The 19,613-nt window shown below is 34.7% G+C and overlaps 1 protein-coding gene across 1 annotated transcript in view; it reads left to right on the forward strand.

Annotated features, from left to right (window-relative positions):
• The window catches only part of CEP128 (centrosomal protein 128), a 396,464-nt gene that overhangs the window by 132,111 nt on the left and 244,740 nt on the right, over window positions 1–19,613 (forward strand). Inside the window, exons 17-18 of the mRNA XM_080808359.1 lie at window positions 13,942–14,118; window positions 18,940–18,999. Coding sequence (XP_080664485.1) covers window positions 13,942–14,118; window positions 18,940–18,999 — 237 coding nt within the window. The remainder of the gene's footprint in view (window positions 1–13,941; window positions 14,119–18,939; window positions 19,000–19,613) is intronic.

Raw genomic sequence — 19,613 nt, forward strand, 5'->3', positions numbered from 1 at the left:
CTTATATGGCTGCTTTTATTTAAGATCTATTTTTTGTGTACATGATTTAAGTACTTCGGATTCACTTAGCTGTTTATGTTGACCTGTGCCTTAGTATATGGTTGCATATGAATCAAAATATTGTTGGGTCCCGCCATCTATAGATAGCGCTCTTCTCTCTGAAAGGTGGCATAGCATTAGTGGCTATGGGCAGAACATTGAGTGTACATCATTTTCTAGCTGTATGTTGCTTAAAACTCAAAACCTCAGTTTTATCATCTTTAAAAAGATATGATGATTCCTCTGTTACAGAATTAAATGTGAAAAAAATGTATAAAGTGCCTGGGAGAGTAACTGATATCTAATAAGCTATCAATTAGTAAATGCCATTATTTTGTTATTGTTGTGTTTCCAAATAAATACTGATTAGTGGTTCAACCAAGCAATCAACCAATCAGCCAGTATTGATTGACTGCCTGTGGTCCTGTCTAATAATGTTAGGTAGTGAAGGGCCAGGGAACTGGGAGTAAGAATTACTGATGAACTATGCAGATTGGAAGTTTAGAACCAGACTGTGTTGAATCACTTGAGACAGATGGGCCACAAAGGAGGCTCCCTTGTGAAAAGAGGTAGCATTTCTATTAGCAGGTGATATTGAAGGCATGTGTGTCAAGCAAACCAAACAAGTAGGCAGTTTTATAATTATGTTTTCTATTTGAGGACAGGAACCAAATCTTGATTGTTTTTCTGTCTCCAAGATCAGGCACAGAGCCAGATACACAGTAGATAGTTTGTAAGTAAATTGTGGATGAAATTGTGTGATTGTGTGTGTGTGTACATGCACACGTGCATGCATATATACATGCTTGCAAAAACATGTAATATGAGGATAAAAAATATGGATAACCTGTGGGTATATGTACATTGTGTATGTGTGTGTATGGGGGTGGGGCGGTTACAGCAGACTGTGGAAAATAAAAACAGGGAAACAAGATGAAAATATATTTTCAGTGGGAAAAAAAAAAAAGCTGTATGACTTGTAGCCCAAAGATTACTATGTAAGTAATACATTGAACTTGATAAATGGGGCCTTAGGATTGAAGGGATTTCAAATGTGATTCAAAAGAGAAGCCTTTCTTGTTTACCTAACACAGCATTATTCTCACATTCCCATCTTAGTGGCATAAGTGGCACTTCCCCTCTTTTTTAAATGTCTTGCTACCGTTTTGACTGCTTACTTTAGGTCTTTGTTTCTTGTCATGTTATTATTTGGTAAGCTAAGAAATGTTAAAATTGCATCAAAATTCATATAAAACCATTAGCATCAGCAACATGAATCAGCAGTAGAAGATTGCTATTAGTATATATGTACAGAATAACTAATGTAACATATTTTCCTCATGTATTTAGTGGTGATATGTAGATGTGTAGATAATAAGATGCATTTTTCCAACATCTGATTTTGGTTTAATATCAAATGTTATTTTTCAATTTTACATGACAAAGAGAACAAGTATTATACAACCCACAGAATATTTACATATGCATTTAAAGCTATTATGAACTTCTTACTGGGGAAAAAGCTCTCATGAAATGTTAGATAGAACTTTGTAGTGTCATTGAAATTTAATATTCCTTTTGCTTTAAATTTTAAAGGAAAATATTTGATTTCTTCTTTTGTTCTAAAAGGATCTTATTAATATTAATCTTTTTGTTCTTCTGGCATTTACCTGGAAGCTCATAATGCTGTTTGTTTTATCAGAAATATATTTTTATTGGTTTCACTGGGATCTGAATCATCAAAAGAGCGTATGATTAAGCCACTTTTGCTCAGCAAGTCAACATCAAAGTTCACATAGTGAAGATTTTATATGTCTTTTATATATACAGACCTGTATCTGATCCAACTTAAAAAAAATGTTATTAAAGTAGGTGTGAGTTTACTAATGATACTGGCCATCTTTGTGGAGCTTTCCAAGTAATTTTGTAGTGTTAAGTATTAAATGTTTTAAATTTTCAAACATATTTGTATGATATTTTAGACATAAATAGGTGTCTAAAATTAAGAGAATATTATTTTGTAGATTATTCTGTTTATACTGTGTCTATTCTCTTGAACCCTATGTTTTGGAAGCATGGCTGTTTTATGAAAAAATATGTATACTATTTTTGCAGGCATTTTCATAATTAGTGAGAAAAATAGCATAAAAAGTGATAGTAATGTTCTGAGATTGTTTTCCTATCTCCAATGTAGACTCATAAAGACATTAATTTTCAGATGTTAGAGAAAGTAATTTTATTATCTTATTATATTCATTTTAATAAATTCTGAAATTATGTTTAGAAAAATATTTTGTTCTTTAAAAGGGAACATTAAAAATTATAAAATATATTTTTATTTGGATAATAAGGAAGGTTTAAAAACTCACCTGTGATCTTACCACCTAACTTTCTTTCATTCAAGTTCTGGTAAAATTCTTTTCGGGGTTCTTTTCTACACATTCAGATACACAGTTCTCATTTGGGATTATTTGCCATGCACAGCTTTGTGTTCTGAATTTGCCCGTGTCCTTCAACATTTTTCAAAATCAAGTTTATTTGACACCCAATATTTTATCTAGTGAATATGGCATTCTCTTGTTGATTACATTACTGTGTGTTTTCTATTTTAAAATTACAGATCAAGTAATTTCTCTCCTATATGATCCAGTGCTTTCCATATTTGGAGCTTTCATTTGTATTTGTTACTGATTTAATTCTAAGGAAAATCATGCAGACAGGCTTCTTGCTACTAGATACCCAAACCTGGAGGAAGCCAGAGGTATCCATCCAGTGTCCTCATTTTGCTTTTCTCCTTTAATCCACCCATAATCACAACCATATGTAGAACTTCCCCCATTACGAGAGATGCTGTCACATGGATATACATGCCTTGTGGTTATAGCTAGCCATGGCAGTGTTGGAAGATTCTTTTTTTTTTTTTTTTAAGATTTTATTTATTTATTTGACAGAGAGAGAGAGAGAGAGAGAGATCACAAGTAGGCAGAGAGGCAGGCAGAGAGAGAGAGGGAGAAGCAGGCTCTCTGCTGAGCAGGGAGCCCAATGCGGGGCTCGATCCCAGGACCCCAAGATCATGACCTGAGCCGAAGGCAGAGGCTTAACCCACTGAGCCACCCAGGCACCCCGGCAGTGTTGGAAGATTCTTTAGTAGGTTGTTTCTCTGCCCCACAAAAAAAAATCTACGTTCTAGCTTTTATTTTTAGTTAGCAGGGTCTCAGTGTTTACAAGATTGTACTGGAATATTGTGCAAAGGTGGTGTTTCCCAGAACATTTAGCATCAGTGTAATTCTGAAGTATAAAAGAATCTTTAACAATATTAGCCCTCCACCATCTTCTTTTATAGATGAGGCAGGTCTGGCCCAAAGAGTTAATTGAGACTTGCCCAAGTGCTCCAGCTGTCCATTGGTAGAAATGGAAATAGGAATCAGGCTTACAAATTCTATTTTTTTTTTTTCTGTCGTACCAGAATCTGTAAGAACCAGTATATAGATTATATAGGTTATCTGGGATTCTTAGCTAGCTCATATAATTATTGCTAATTTATGTAGTATTCTGAATTCTCTCAAGAGGCTTCTCTTCTATTATTTTTTCAGGAGAGAGAAACTGTGATTACGCAATTAGAGGACACCTTAAGGCCACAGATTTTGTGACATCCAAGGCTATAGTGGTTATAGGAATCTAAGTGTTGAGTAGATCAGGATTCATAAACATGTATTTTTGTTCCTTCCCTTGAAATGCTTTATTCAAATTATTTGTGAAGTGACACCTAGCAGATACTTTAAAACTACTATTATATTGGATAAAAACACTTAAGGGAGATTTTTTTCTTTTTCTTTTTTTTCAATTTTTATTTCTTTTCAGTGTAACAGAATTCATTGTTTTTGCACCACACCCAGTGCTCCATGCAATACGTGCCCTCCCCAATACCCACCACCTGGCTCCAACCTCGCACCCCCCACCCCTTCAAAACCCTCAGGTTGTTTTTTAGAGTCCATAGTCTGTCATGGTTCACGTCCCCTTCCAATTTCCCTCAACTCCCTTCTCCTCTCCATCTCCCCATGTCTTCCATGTTATTTGTTATGCTCTGCAAATAAGTGAAACCATATGATAATTGACTCTCTCTGCTTGACTTATTTCACTCAGCATAATCTCTTCCAGTCCCGTCCATGTTGCTACAAAAGTTGGGTATTCACCTTTCTGATGGAGGCATAATACTCCATAGTGTATATGGACCACATCTTCCTTATCCATTCATCCGTTGAAGGGCATCTTGGTTCTTTCCACAGTTTGGCGACTGTGGCCATTGCTGCTATAAACATTGGGGTACAGATGGCCCTTCTTTTCACTACATCTGTATCTTTGGGGTAAATACCCAGTAGTGCAATTGCAGGGTCATAGGGAGGCTCTATTTTTAATTTCTTAGGGAATCTCCACACTGTTCTCCAAAGTGGCTGCACCAACTTGCATTCCCACCAACAGTGTAAGAGGGTTCCCCTTTCTCCACATCCTCTCCAACACATGTTGTTTCCTGTCTTGCTAATTTTGGCCATTCTAACTGGTATAAGGTGGTATCTCAATGTGGTTTTAATTTGAGGGAGATTTTTTTCTAATACTGAATAATGATCTTTGAAAAATTGTAATTATGATGCCCATTTTTACAGATGGTGGAAACTGAGGTTGTGAGTATAACATAGTGACTTGTCCAACATTGCATAGCTTTGGTGGAAACAGGATATGAGCACAAATTCCTTTAATTTTTTTCCCTTTATTTACTGCCAGTAAAATGACTCACATTTATATCTTTTCATTGAACTCATAGTGTTGAATTTAAATGTAGGGTTATTATATTCAACAGATTACCATATACTCCTTAATTTTTTTAGCTTGACACCAATTTTGGAAAAGAAGTCATCAGTGACTTTGTTAGAAAAATTGAATTAAAACCCGATATTGCCGCATAAAATATATCTGTGGCAGGAAAAAATGAATCAGTGTTTTTTAATTTTGTGTTTTCAGTTCTAATATGACCATCTGTTCAGGATTGGTATTTTTCATCATATGGAAAAATAAATATGATTGTCAGCTGTCTATAAAATATCCACTATAGAGTCACAGTTCTGTATTTTTTTACTAAGAACGCTGTGGCAGGCAGAATTCTCTGATTTTATTTTTTTTTTGTTTTTCAGAATAGCAAGAAAGAAATAGAAGCAAATGAGCTGCTGACTTCTTTCATTTACTTTAGTGTTTAGTGTTTATACTTTCGGACATTTTAAGGGAGGACTTACTCTTTCTTTAGTGCAGCATCTATTTTAAATTGTGTGATTAGAATAAAGAGAATAAAGTTGTAGCTACCCTGTATTAATTTGGAGGGAAATTTAAACCAGATACTCTAAATATAAACACTGACTGAGATGTTATGAGTAATTTCCTATGAAATTAAATCTTAAAATAATCTTTAAAAATATTAAAAAATGAAGATAAGGTGGTCAAATTAAAGGTAGAATTATACACTTTGTTTTGTATTTGTTATTTATAAAGTGCTTTTAATTGAACCACTTGTAGTCATTAAGTCCAGAGTAGTCCTTGACTTTCACAGAGTTGGCTGAAACATCAGAGTCCTTACTGTATATGAAAACCTATGCCAGGTTTTAAGAAACAGTTTTAGAATGCAAAGGTGAAGTGACTATGCAGTGATTGGGGGGAGGGGGCAGTTATACATACAGCTGTGGCAGAGGACGGGGCAAGAAATAAAGGCTGTATAGAAGTACATGTGGTCTCTACTTTCCAAAATGGAACGTAAGTGTGGAGACGCATTTTCAAACTCTGTTCCATTGGCAATGACTTTTCTACCAACCATTTACAATCAAAGAGGTTGATTTTAAATGAATATAATGAGTGAAGTCAAAGTTTGCATATTTTTCATCCCTGATTTGGACTTGATTTAAGAGGACTGCCATTTAATCCTTAATTCATTGAGCCCCTGAAAATTACAGAGGCTTTAGAGGAGTGCAGTCTTGTTGGACACTTACCTTTAAAATCCTGTACTATTAGTTTGATTTCATTTAATTTTGAGATTGTGAGTGATCACCATAGTGCAAGAGTTAGGCAAATAATGGTACATGCAGTTGGTTGTGATGTGGAAAGCCAAGGGGAATAGGCTGCATGAAGTGTCCTGTATCTTATCTGTTTCAGTGCTTTGTTGGGAGGTAAGCAGTCCTAGCTTGCTTGCTTTGGTTAGACCCTAAAAGGGAACATGAAATGAATGTCCAGGTTTGTTTTAAGTGAGGTTTGGTGTGTGTGTGTGTGTGTGTGTGTGTGTGTGTGTGTGTGTGTGTTTTAAATCACAGTTTAAAGCAACTCTATCCACTTTGTCATTTAATGTCAAATGAGCAATAGTCTATAAATTTTAGGAAAACAACCAGGAGGTGGTCATTGTTAATATAAGTTATATTATTTGGAAATTTGTTCTTAACCCCCCCCCATATTCTTTCATTAAGAATAAATGAATGCTTAAGTATCTTTTAAGAAAAAAAGAGAATAAATCCCGATGGTTTATAAAGACACTGTAAGCTTATAAACATTTCTCTGGTGCTGAATGATACATTTTTTTTTCTTTTGAAAATTAAACAGTGTTCGTTCCAAATGCATAATTTGAAACTCTCGTTGTTTGTTTCCTTGTCCGTATTTTGTTTCAGAAAAAGAAATGCATCAAAAGTGGCTGATTTTAAATAACTAATGTTATTTCTGTTTCCTAGCATTTGACTTAAGAGAAATACATAATAATTGCAAAATGGTCCTAAAACTTAATGAATGCATAAAATACCCTTCAGTGGTATTTTTGTTTCCAACTTTGAATATTAATTTTTAGGAATGTATCCAATACATGTCCTGACACCTTTCTGATTATGCTGCCAATGATCTTTGTATTGCTCAATATTCTTCTAGAAAAAGATACTAAAAAGCCTGAGGCAAGAATAATTTCCTTAAGTGGGGATTAGGAGTTTAAATCTGAATTTGTGTTTTTTTCAGTTTCTGTCTTATGGATAAATTTCCTACGCCTGCCTAAGACTAGGTTATGGATTGGAAACTCTTTCATATCCCAATTTTAATATGTACCAAATCATATATCCAATGTTCTAATTATGCCTTACTTTTTTTTCTATTAGTGCTTCTGTTTTACTGATGCTTTCAGCTCTTATTCTTACCATACTATTAATTGTAACTTCTTTCCCTTCTTTGAAGGAAATAGTGTCAAGCATCTACTTACGGAGGAGAAAAAAGAATATCTAACCCACAAAATAGTAGCACTTTTATTTTAAGAAACCAATCTTCTAGTAGGAATTACAGTGTTCTTTTGCTTATTAAATACATATAAAGAAGCATTTCATTCATCCACACATGGATCTGTACTTAATTCATTAACAGATCTTACTAGTTCTATCCTTAAAGCTTACTCTGCATCTGATTACTTCTTACTCCTGGCAGTGCCCTTGCTTTTGTGACATCAACTGGCCTTGCCATTTACAGTAACCCGTTACTGACGAGATGATTGCCCTCAATGATTTTACTGATTGATTTATTGCAAAAGCAAACTTTCAGAAACATAAGGAGTCATTTGAGTTCAGAGATTCTGTTTTTTTCATTGTCGTATTGTTGGGGTCTATTCTGTTTGGCCCATAGAGCATACACACACACAAAACGCTCACAGAATGAATGGAACACAAAAGGATATATGTGTTTCAGAAAAATTTATCGATTGACTGCTATCTGAGACACTCTACTGGGTACTGGGATGTTTAAATAAAGAATAAGATCTCTGCCCGGTAGGAATTCACAGTCTGCTAAAGAGACAGACATAAAAGGCATACAAAGTAGTAGGAACCCTAGAGAAAGCTCCTATAAAGTGCCTGGGGGGCAAGAGAAGGGGCAGATATTCCTATCATTCTTAAGAGCTCAAGTTATCTGTTGTTACAATATCTGCATGGGTGAGGAAGAAAATGCACGTTATTGCACTTTTATAATGGGTAAAAAACTCAGTTTATGACCTTCCCTTGTCCTCTTTGTTCCTGAGTAGTGTTGGGTTCACTGAGGGCATAGGATATACATAGTTTGGATCCGTGGAGACTTTTTCAAACTGATCTGAACTGTTGATTTTGGAAGTGCTGCTTTGGTTTTTTGTTTGTTTTATTTATCTTTAAATACCAATCTCAACATTTAATGTACAGCCATACTTTGAATTTAAAAAGTGCACAGTCTCATAAAATCTTGTATTTTTAAGAAATTTGCAAAAAGTAGTTATGGTGTGGCCAAGATTTAATGCTTTATTTGTTTATTTATTTGCTTCTTGTTTTGTAAGACAGTTTGAACTGTAGTGTGGTAATTTTCTAGATGAAACTCTTTTCAGATACCCTGTAATACCCACAGTAGATCCTTCTCTTTTAGTTGTTCTGCAGTTTCTGCCTTGGTTGGCATTTCATTGTAACTTAACTTCCTTGTAGTTGAGTCAACTCTGTTGGCGTAAGTAATGTGAGCTTTCTTTTAGAGAGTTAGATAAATGGCTTCCGGACAGATCCAATTTTTGTTCAGGATAGTTTCATAATTTGCCTTGTAATGCTAGTGTCCTGGATTTAAGGCTTAGGCATAGCAGTTATCTTGAGTTACAGAAATATTCCTTCTCAAAACTTTTTAGGTGATATGTGCTGGTCTATAGTTTCAACATGCCATGCTTCCAATAACTTTGAATTATATTGTTTGTTTTAATTCTAGCCTTTAATATAATTTGATTTTTCTCTGCCTCTCATCCTCTCTCTCCCTCACCCACTGCTGATGTATTAAAGATGACCTTAGGACTGAAATATTGTCATACTTGCTTATTCACGTTAGTTTTCAATAAAGGAATGACAGTAGCTTTTTTTTTTTTTAACAGTGTCTTTGTACTTAATGATTTATTTAGTCATGTGAGTGTGCTTTATTTGCTAAGCTCTTTCTTTTTAGGTATGTGAAGACCTGTTTTCATGTCCTGTAGCCAACCGTATTGGAAATAAAGTGGCTCTTCTGGGTCTCTTAGGACATTGAAGGGATCTCATAAACTTTTGCCAAGGAGATAATGTTTTGGACATGCTCTAGTTTTATTGAAGTTCTATTTCCTTTAAGATTTTTTCTCCTTATAATCTTTACAGCCTTTGGGAAAGTGAATGTTCTGAGTTGTAAAGAGTGTGCTGCAACATAAATATATAAATAGAGGAAAATTTCTCATCCTTTGAATTACAGATCCATTGATGAAGCCAGTCAACATTATATGTGTGCACATATGTGTGTTTGAAGAGATTGTGAGCAGTATTTTTTTAAATTTGCTTTAGACACAAATGTCAACAGTGTAATCCTTTCCTGTCCTGAAATGGAAGCTTCATAAAGTCTTTACTCTCTCGACAATGGAACTATACCTTGCTTACTGTGTGATTAGTATACTTTTTGATTAAATATGCCAAGAGCAGATTTTATGTGTACATAGGGTACATCTCTAGTTTAGATGGAAAGCTCTAAAAGTTTAGGCTTCTTATGCATGCTTGATGTTCCCGTCTCTCTCTCTCTCTCTTTTGTGTGTTTATGTGTTCCATTCTGAATTTACCACTATGTCACATATTTCATTTGTAACTATATTTATTCAGAAGTATTTTTTGTTATTCTTTCTACTTTATGGCTGTATTAGTCCCCACATAACTGGCTGATAACTTTCCTGAGTTTTTCGCATTGGGTTTCTAAATTCCAATTTTAAGAACTCAACTTTTCTGGTATTTTAATAGTGAGCACTTAGGAGCCAGGAGACTCAAGTTATGGGTTATGGCCTCTTTAACTTTGGTTCAGTTATTTATTCTGTCTGAACTTTGGTTTCCTCATTTGTGTAATTTAGGGTTGAGTTTGTTCTCTAAGGTGCTTTCTGAAACTCAGCCATGGTGTAGGATCTCTTTCTTTTTGGATCATACAGCCTGCTATAGTCAGCTTTATCTGTATCTATCTATCTAATCCCATCTTCTCCCTCACAGAGAAGCTCATTTTATGGTGCCATGACCTAGACATACATGTCCATTCATGCTGAAACATTGAAGTTGGATTGTGTCTTCCATGTTCCTGGAAATCCAGTGCCCTATCCATTGTGCCCCAAAGCCACTTTTTCTTCCAAATTCCTAAATAGTTTCTAAAATACCTTGAGTTACCTCCAATTCTATAGAAAAAGATGGCTTTCGGTTACTCTTGTAGAATTACTTCTTCTGAATTCTCTAGAAAACCAAGAACTGTTCATAATAGTGCCTAAATATTATCATCTCCCCTTATTAATCCATGTATCTTCAAATCAGACAGGATGATTGGATTAATGTCAGCCAGCCGGTTTTCCACTTCTCCCTCAGAATGAGCTGTGCTAGTTCCATTTGTAGAGCTATTTCTGAAACATGAAACTGGGAGAAAAAGCTAATTCTTTAGGAACAATTAGTATTCAGATAAATATTCTCAAGCCGGAAGAATGAGGCAAAATAAAAGGGATGACATTTCATGGAGATAGTTGTTGGTTATGTGAGGACAGGAGCCTTAATTATTCAGTCTGTCCCTAGTACTCAGGAGAATGTCTTACCATAGTAGGCTTTCTATAAAAATTGTTGAATGAGTGAATAAGTCAATACAGAGTGGTACAGAAGAGCTTACTTAACGCCTAGATTTTTGGTTTTGGAGCACATGCAGATGGAGAACCAGTGTGGTGCAGTGTCTGAAACCCAGTTAAATAAAAGAACATGGATTTACGTGGAATGTGATTAAGTGAGGGTAGGGGATTCATCTATTCACTTTAATTCTTGAGTGCAGCACTTAGACAAATGAAAGGATGTTATGGTTTGGTCAGGTGTTTTATTCATTGAAACTAGAGCTGTTCATGTAGGGGGTCAGATGACCATTTGTCAGAAATGTCAAACAAAAGATTCTTGAAAGAACAATAGGTAGTTAAACCAATTGATCTCAAAGGTCCGTGTGAGTTCATAGTTCTGTGAGTTTTATTTCAAAGGGAGGTCAGTTGGACCTGGCCTGCTGACTGTCTCACAAAAGATAGTGAAGTGGATAATGAAGTTCTCAGTCTTTGCTAAAGAGATTGAATTTATAGAGCCTTTCCTGACAATATCAATATTTTTAGGAATATCAAAATATAGAAATAGTGGATAGTGGATGGAAGAAAGCTGGCTCTGAAGGAAATGAGAAAAGAAAGAACAGTTAGAACATCATTGTGAATTCCCTGGGTTTAGAATATCAACAGTTGTCCTCTAAATACTTCAGTAACCCTGATAGGGTATTTTCTTTATTAATATCACACCAGTGAGAATACAGCAGCATTCTGGAGGTCTCCGTATGCACAGAAGGAACCTCCAAACACACATCAGTAGCTTCGGAGTGTATATAGGTCTGCATGGTCATTAATGAAATGATTTTTCCAGTATTGAATTTGAGTCTTTGAAAAACTTTAAATCACTTATTCAACAAAGTTGTGAAGTTTAAAGGTAATTTTAAGCATGTTTTGCAGTCTCCCAAAATTGGCGGTTTATTGAGAGAGGCTGATGGAAGAACAATTATATTACAGATATATAATATATAATATATATATAATATAATATAATAATATTATAATTATAATAATATAATCAATATATTATTAATTAATATAATTAATAGTTAATATAATATAATATATTATATATTATATATATTATATAATATTATATATATAATATATAATATAATATTATATATTATATTACAGATATATAATATATATTATATATTATATTATTATATTATATTATATTATATTAATTATTAATTATATATAGATATATATCTATAATATATATAATATATAATATATAATATATATAATATTATAGATATATATCTCTAATATATCTATATATCTATATATATAATATATGTTATATATATTAGTCTCGAAGGCTAAATTTTGAAGGCTAGGAAGTGTAGGGGGTGGTAGCCAACAGTACAGGGCCGAGTAGCCTCACCTCTTGGGGACTTGACGGAAAGGTTGCTTTCTAGTAAGTAAGCTTCAAAGTCTTCATATGTGGTTCAGAGCCAGGATGTTAATTTTTCAGAAAGGCTCCGAGATGAGAGCAACATTCTGTGAAGATACCAATATCTCTAAAGCAATGCCTTATCAGTCAGGAGGGAGAGTTTGGACAGAAACTGAATGTGAACAGAGGAGAAAGTTAGGGAGATATACTTCAGTCTCCATCAAAACACCGCCCAAGAGAATGGAACACTTGTTCCTGTGGTTTGTAAATCCCTGATGTGCCAGTGGACGCACCAGACTGCCATTAGCGTGATGCCATATACGCATTGTTTCATAAAACAAACTCCCCTCGCTCCAGTTCCCTATTCATTAAGCAACATTCTGATTATAATTTGCCTTTCCATCCAGACTGGTCTGCAGGGAGGAAATGTACTGGGTATGCCGACAGGAACAACATATGGTAGTTATGGTTCTTATTGTAAACTGATGTCGTTAATTGAGTGGCATTCTAGTTTGTACATTAGTCTCTCGTGAGCTTAATGTTACTCTTTGCTGAAAGATGACTCCACTCAGGGTACCAAAAGGGAAAGAAGATCCAGTTCCCAAGTTCACAAAGCTGAGCTACAGACTGCTAGGATGTAGTCATCAAGATAAAGGCTGTCTTGTAGCTACCAGCCCCACTTTTAAATAGTGCAGTTGCACTATTTGCCTATTTTCAAATAGGCAGTGTTGTGCACATCAGAAGTGGTTGGAGAGACATATGAAGGCTATTTGAGAAGCTGCAAGCATTTGATATATGAGAGAGTAGGAAGGAGGAAGGTATGAAGCTAGAGGGAAGGGTGGAAGACAGTTTGTGAAAGGACTCTCTTCTTTGGGCAGAGTTGAAAGGAAATACCTTGTGATTCTGCTAAAATGCTATCTTTCCTTTCATAAGTAACTTTTAATTGAGTGGATGGATCTCTTATTATTTCAACTTCAAGCTGGAGTTTTTGACCACACAATTTTCCTGCTTGTATTTATATTTACTAGGGTAGGTAAAGAATGATCAGGTTACTGTGTAATGAGTGAAAGCAAAGCTAGCCAGCCACCATGACTTTTGGGGCCATTGTTTATACTTATAATTCTGGTGATTCTGTTACTCTCTTCCAGGTCTGTGCTACTCTGCTAGAATTTCTCTAGTAATGGAATTGTGCAATCATGATTGAGACTTACTTTGCCTAGAATGGGTCCCCAAGTCTTTGTAAGCTCTTAAAGGATTCTTAGAAACCCTTTTTTTTTCATTAAATGTATTTGCTTACTTGAGAAGTACTTCCATCTTGCTTCTATCAAATTTACATGACTCAAAATATTTATGCACTATGACAGCATTTGAAAACGTGGACTTTTTAAAAACTATGTTTTGATGAAATAAGGTAGTAATAGGTATTTTTTTTTCTGAAATGAAACTAACATAATTTTATTTTATTTTTTTTTCTAGTGTTTAATATTTATTGAAAACTCAAAGTCTGTTCATGGCATCAGTTTTTACTCTCCAGTCCACTAATGGCATTATGTTATTAAAATGTAGAGGATTTTTTTAAACTTCATTTTCTTTTGGTTACAGAATTACTTTAATTTTCTTTGCCAAGTATCTACTCACTCAGTTCCCTCAGTGTCCTTTTTCTGAATTCTCTGTAACTTGACCTCAGTTGATGAGTAGGCAAAACATTTTATTTTAGTGAAGCAAGGAGACTGAGAGATCTGTTTTCTACTGCACTCCTTTGAGTTGGTTGTACAGATATTACAAGAGTTTCTTGCCTTTACTTAATAATTAACTTCTGTTTTTCTTACTGATGTTTTAGGAAAAGCATATAAGCAATGAAGAAGAGCACTTAAGAAGGATGGAAGAGGCCAGATTGCAGCTCAAGGATCAACTTCTTTGCCTGGAGACTGAACAGGAATCCATTCTTGGTGTCATAGGAAGGGAAATTGATGCAGCTTGTAAAACCTTCTCCGGGGACTCGATGGAGAAATTGAAAGTAATTATGAGTTCTCATTGTGCCTTTCAGTTAGTTTCTTAATATATAATTATAAGAAGATTTTAATGAATAGTTACATGGTAGTCACATTTTTATTCTGGAAAGTTTTATGAAACAAAATAACATCTTGCACTGTTTAGAATGCGATACTGTATATCTACTGCATGGTCCTGGAGAGAAAGTGTACCGTTAATTCATGGAATTGCCTCTATCGCATTCTGTAAAAGAAAATGTCTTAGGAGAGAGGCAGCAGTTCTGATGAAAAAAATATTCTTGGAGTCAAGAGGCCTGGATTTTCATTATCACAGGCCATTTTTGTTGTTGTTAGTGTATTAATGGCTAACATCTATTGAGTACTAGTTATATTACAGATACTGTAGGATTCTCTCCCTTAATCTCTAAAACTACTGTCCTTTAGGTACTCTGATTAAATTCATTTAAGACAAGGGAAAGTAAGGCTTGGAGAGGTTAAGTAACTTGGCCCTGGCCATGTATCTAGTTGAATGCTAAAAGCAAGACTTTAGACCTTGGGGATCTAACTCCCTGAGCTTAAACACATGAGCGCTGTGCTATTTGCCTTCCCTGTTTAGACAAATATACTCAAGTGAGTTTTTCTATCTTTGAAACAGAATATTGCTATTCAATTTATAGTTCTAATGAAATGAAATAAAAACAAAATTGATCATGAACGTTTTTAATTCCTTGAAGGCGAGCCCCTTCTTCAGTCTAGGTCGTATTACTGCTATGTTGCATTGCACTGCTTCAATACAGTGGGACCATAACCCTTAGAATTTAGCCATCATTTACCCTGTATTTATTTCATATGATGAGATGGCAGGACTTAAATTATAGTGTTATGCCTAAGGGTTTCTTAGTTTTTAATACTTTCTAGGTGTTTCTTCTTTTTATTTTGTTATTCTTCTCTTTATTTTGTTATTCTTTTTTCCTACTCTTCCTTCATATCCTTTTTCTTTCTTTTTTTTTTCCCTCTTTATGTGGTGTTTTAAAGAAAGTAGAACTATGTTTCTACACTTGCAGTGGAAGGTGTCTTAGGATTCACCTTTAACAGAAATATCTCGATGGGTAGAATTTGGTGGAGTTGATGGAGTTTCTGCAATATGTATTCCTATCTACATTTTTAATTTTTTTAAAGATTTTATTTATTTATTTGACAGACAGAGATCACAAGTAGGCAGAGAGGCAGGCAGAGAGAGATAGAGGGGGGAGCAGGATCCCTGCTGAGCAGAGAGCCTTGATGCAGGGCTCGATCCCAGGACCCTGGGATCATGACCTGAGCCAAAGGCAGAGGCTTAACCAACTGAGCCTCCCAGGTACCCCCTATCTACATTTTTAAAAATGCTCAGATGTCATTTTGAGAGGAGTATGAGTCAAATATGAGGAGTAATTGACTTTAGAGGAAAAACTCTTTCAGTTTCGTTGTAGAGCTTGTTATAATGATGGCTTATTCTTTTTCCTGCCTGCTGCTGCTTTTTTTATTTGACTTGTTATGTTTACCTATATTTAAAGGATGTGTGACCTTAAGATCCTAATTTCATCTAAAAGAAGCACATACTAACAATGAAATATTTATTCTGAATCTAAGTATTTGTATCAGGATGGCTTATTTTCAGTCAGATAGAGACATAGAAATGGTATCATTTAGATCATGCTTTAAGATCTATAAACCTTGTTATGGGCAATTACAGGCTAAAACATAGTGGGTAGATTGCAGATTGCTTAAGTATTTTCTTTTTGAGGCACAAATTATCCTTCCAATATATTCCAAAAAACACCCAATTTTTTATTTTTTATTTTTTATTTTTTTCAAATTTATTTGACAGACAGAGATCACAAGTAGGCAGAGAGGCAGGCAGAGAGAGGGGGAAGCAGGCTCCCTGCCGAGCAGAGAGCCCGACGTGGGGCTCGATCCCAGGACCCTGGGATCATGACCTGAGCCGAAGACAGAGGCTTTAACCCACTGAGCCACCCAGGTGCCCCAAACACCCAATTTTTTAATAGGCTTTCAGGAATGCGGTGATTTTGGTAATGGGTCTTTCTTTACACCTCTTCTCCTAGAGAAAGACTAATTCAATCCAAGTGATGGGTGGAAAGTAAATCTAAAAGAATGGAAATTCTATTAAGTTTTTTGTTATTGTTGTTTTGTTTAGAGTACACCTTTTTTGTTGTGGGTCTCTCTCTATTAATAAATAACTTCTGTCATTACCTTCCTATGAACTTGGGGGAAAAAATGAGTACTGAAGAATCTAACATTTGCTCTCACCTCAAATAAACAACCCAAGGTGTTGTTAAAATAAAATTGATTCTGTGCTTTATAGTTCAGAAATTTAAGGGAGAGTGGTGGTCCTTATAAAGTATTTTTAAAATATGGAGTAATTCCAATTATTCTTTGTCATTTGTTGATTTTGGTATATTACTGATGAAATTTTTAGTCATTTTGTGTAGAGAGTAACAGCTATGATATGAATTGGATAATAGATATGTAACAAATGAGCCTGAGAAAAGTCCTTGGGAGTATTGATATTATTTCTGATTACCTTTTTCTTTCTCCAGCCACCATATTTATTGTTTATTCCACTTTAGTAAATGCAAGCCGTGTTTGAAAACTTAAGGACAGACAACCTTTAAGCCATCACTATTATAAAACAATTAGGAAAGTGTCTGAATTAAAGTTATATCATTTCACAGACCAATTTTGATCATTGAAGAGCTTTTCTCATAACACTTTGTCTGAGTATTCACTCATTTGTAGAACATAAAGAGGATAGTCTTTGGCTCAAGACAGATGTTGGCTGAAATTGTATCTCTCCATATTGCTAATGTATGACCTTGGACAAGTTATGCAATTTCTCTTCTCTCAAAGAATTCATGTCCCATTTATAAGTTGGCTTATTTTGAGGATAAAGTAGAATAAGATATATAAGGTCCATATTATGGAGTGAAATATATTGTACTTAGTGAATAGTCAACTAATGCTAGCTATCATTATTATGTAGTATCTTTTTTTGGTCATATATTCATATATATTTATATATTTATATTTATATAGATTTTCTTTTAACTTTTAAAAAAGATTTTGTTTATTCTAGGGACAGAGAGAGAGAGGAAGGAAGAGCAAGAATGAATGGTAGGGGCAGGGTGGAGGGGGAAGTAGACTCCCTGCTGGGCAAGGAGCTGAACTTGGGGCTCCATCCCCAGGACTTTTGGGTCATGTCCTGAGCTTAAGTGACTAAGCCACCCAGGCTCCCCTGTTTCTTTTAACTTTTTATGACAAATTGTTGTTATAGTTCTCTTGTCTCAATAAACCTTGAAGTCTATTTCCTGATGATGACTTCTTTATATGCAGTAAGTAGTAATAATGGTGTTCTATGTGCCAGACGCTGTGCTAACCCTCATTTTATTTAATTTATACTTTGGCCTTATGAGGCAGTTTGCCTATTTTATAGTTTAGAGAAATTAAGTCACATCACTTGTAAGTGGACAAGGCTGTTCTCTTAAACACTAAACTATATATAAATTTGCAAAAAAATATGAATATTACTTATACTCCTATCAAATTATTTTAGACTTTAATCTTGAACACTTAATCTTCGGCCACTGAAGTTTTAATTGAAACCATGACACAAATGAATGGAAAAAAACAATAAAACATATAATCAGTGACAATCATTGACAAGTACATGCTTACAAATAGCAGAGTTTGAAGAAGAAGAAAACACTATAAACTAGAGGCAGGATTTCACTGAAGTCAGGGAGGCATGAGAGTTGGGGGTAAGATTTGGATGGTGAGAAAAGTGGAGGAAAGAAAAGTTGGATATGAGAATACAGCACTCTTGTTTATGGCATATGGTCGGCATCATTACGTATTCATCATCTGTCTGAATGAATTACCTAATGATATTCCTTAGGGGAGTCATGAGCACACACATCAGGAAGTGTGGAAATATTTAAGAATAGGAATAGATGTCTCTTGCAAAGGGATAGGGTATTTTTAAGCAGAAAATTTCTACAGAGGAGACCTGTAAAAATATCACAGGTAGCACCTGTTTCAAAGAAAGTAGGAACTGAAAAAATTCTGTAAGTACAATCATAAAGTCATTGAAAACCTTTGAGCACCGTTTCATTAGTAATAAGGCAGAACCAGATGGCAAGGGATTTTACAAATGAGTTGGTCTGAAGGAAACCAAGGCAGCTGGTATAGACAACCTATTTATTGTAGGATTTTGTTACCATCATGAAATATAAAGCAATGTTTGCACAAAGTCATGTTGATTAGTTTCTGTCAGTTCTATACAACCATTAATGAGACAAAATGGCCCTCATAGTATGAAATTAAAGAAGGATAAATGAGACAAAGAATTAAGTTTCCGTGTAATTAAGTCTAACCCACTGTGAAATATATTACGTGGAACAAGACTGAGGCAAAGAAGTAAATAAAAATGAAGTACACTGGCTTAATTGAGGCTGCTTGCCAGAACTCTGTGGAATCAGCCTTCAGAGATTCTAGCAATGAGAACACTTGAAAGCTGATTCATGTCTGTATTTGAAGTAAATATTTACTGTCAGTGCATACATATGTATACACACATGTGTGCATACATATGTATACACACACGTGTACATACATAGACATTCTAGCTAAATAGTGGTTTGGAATTGGTTGGGTACTTGAACTTTTTTTCTTTTTAAACCTTTAAATTTAGGGACTAACCTTTTGGATGGTATGGTGAAGAATTTCACTTATGTAAGTTCAGTTCAGAAAAAATTCTACTTCTAATAGACAATTTCCTTTTTTTTTTGTAGGTTTTTTCGTCTAGTCCTGATATTAACTATGACCCACATCGCTGGTTAGCAGAAAGCAAGGTAATTTATCTTTAAGTCCTAAAGTTACCATAATATTTATGACTTTCAAGGTGTCCTATTTGGGCCAGCCATACATTTTGTTATAGAACAGAACATACAAAGCTGTTTTGGGGAAGATATCATCGTCATGCATTTAAGAAATTTCCATATTCCTTTAGTTTAATATTTAAAAATTAGCTTAACTGTATAAGTATATAGTTCATAGAATGAGAGAATAAAAAGGTTAAAAACTGTTGAAATATCAAAACTAGATTGTCAGACAAATTCTTCTGCCTTTTCCTTGGGATAGGCAATGTCTTGGAAGTATATAAAGGTCAGGGCCGATATAAAAGATATAAACCTTTATTTACATACACTTAGATACTTAATATATTTTAGTTCCTGGAGGTAAGCTCAAAGCCTGCCAAATCTCCCTGTAGCTCAAACAAATCCCTTCATTTCTCTGGATATCTTGTTTCTTCAATTACAAAGTGGAAAGGGTAAACTTTATGTTCTGAAGATAACTTTCTTGCTTCATGGTTCTTTGGTTTGATGATTTAAATTTAAATGGCAGGTGAGCAAATCTAAATAAAATCGAACAATTTGCTAATTTTAGCAATAAGATTCTTCTGCAT

The sequence above is a fragment of the Martes martes genome (genome assembly GCF_963455335.1).
Source record: "Martes martes genome assembly, chromosome: 7".
Taxonomy (NCBI): Eukaryota; Metazoa; Chordata; class Mammalia; order Carnivora; family Mustelidae; genus Martes; species Martes martes.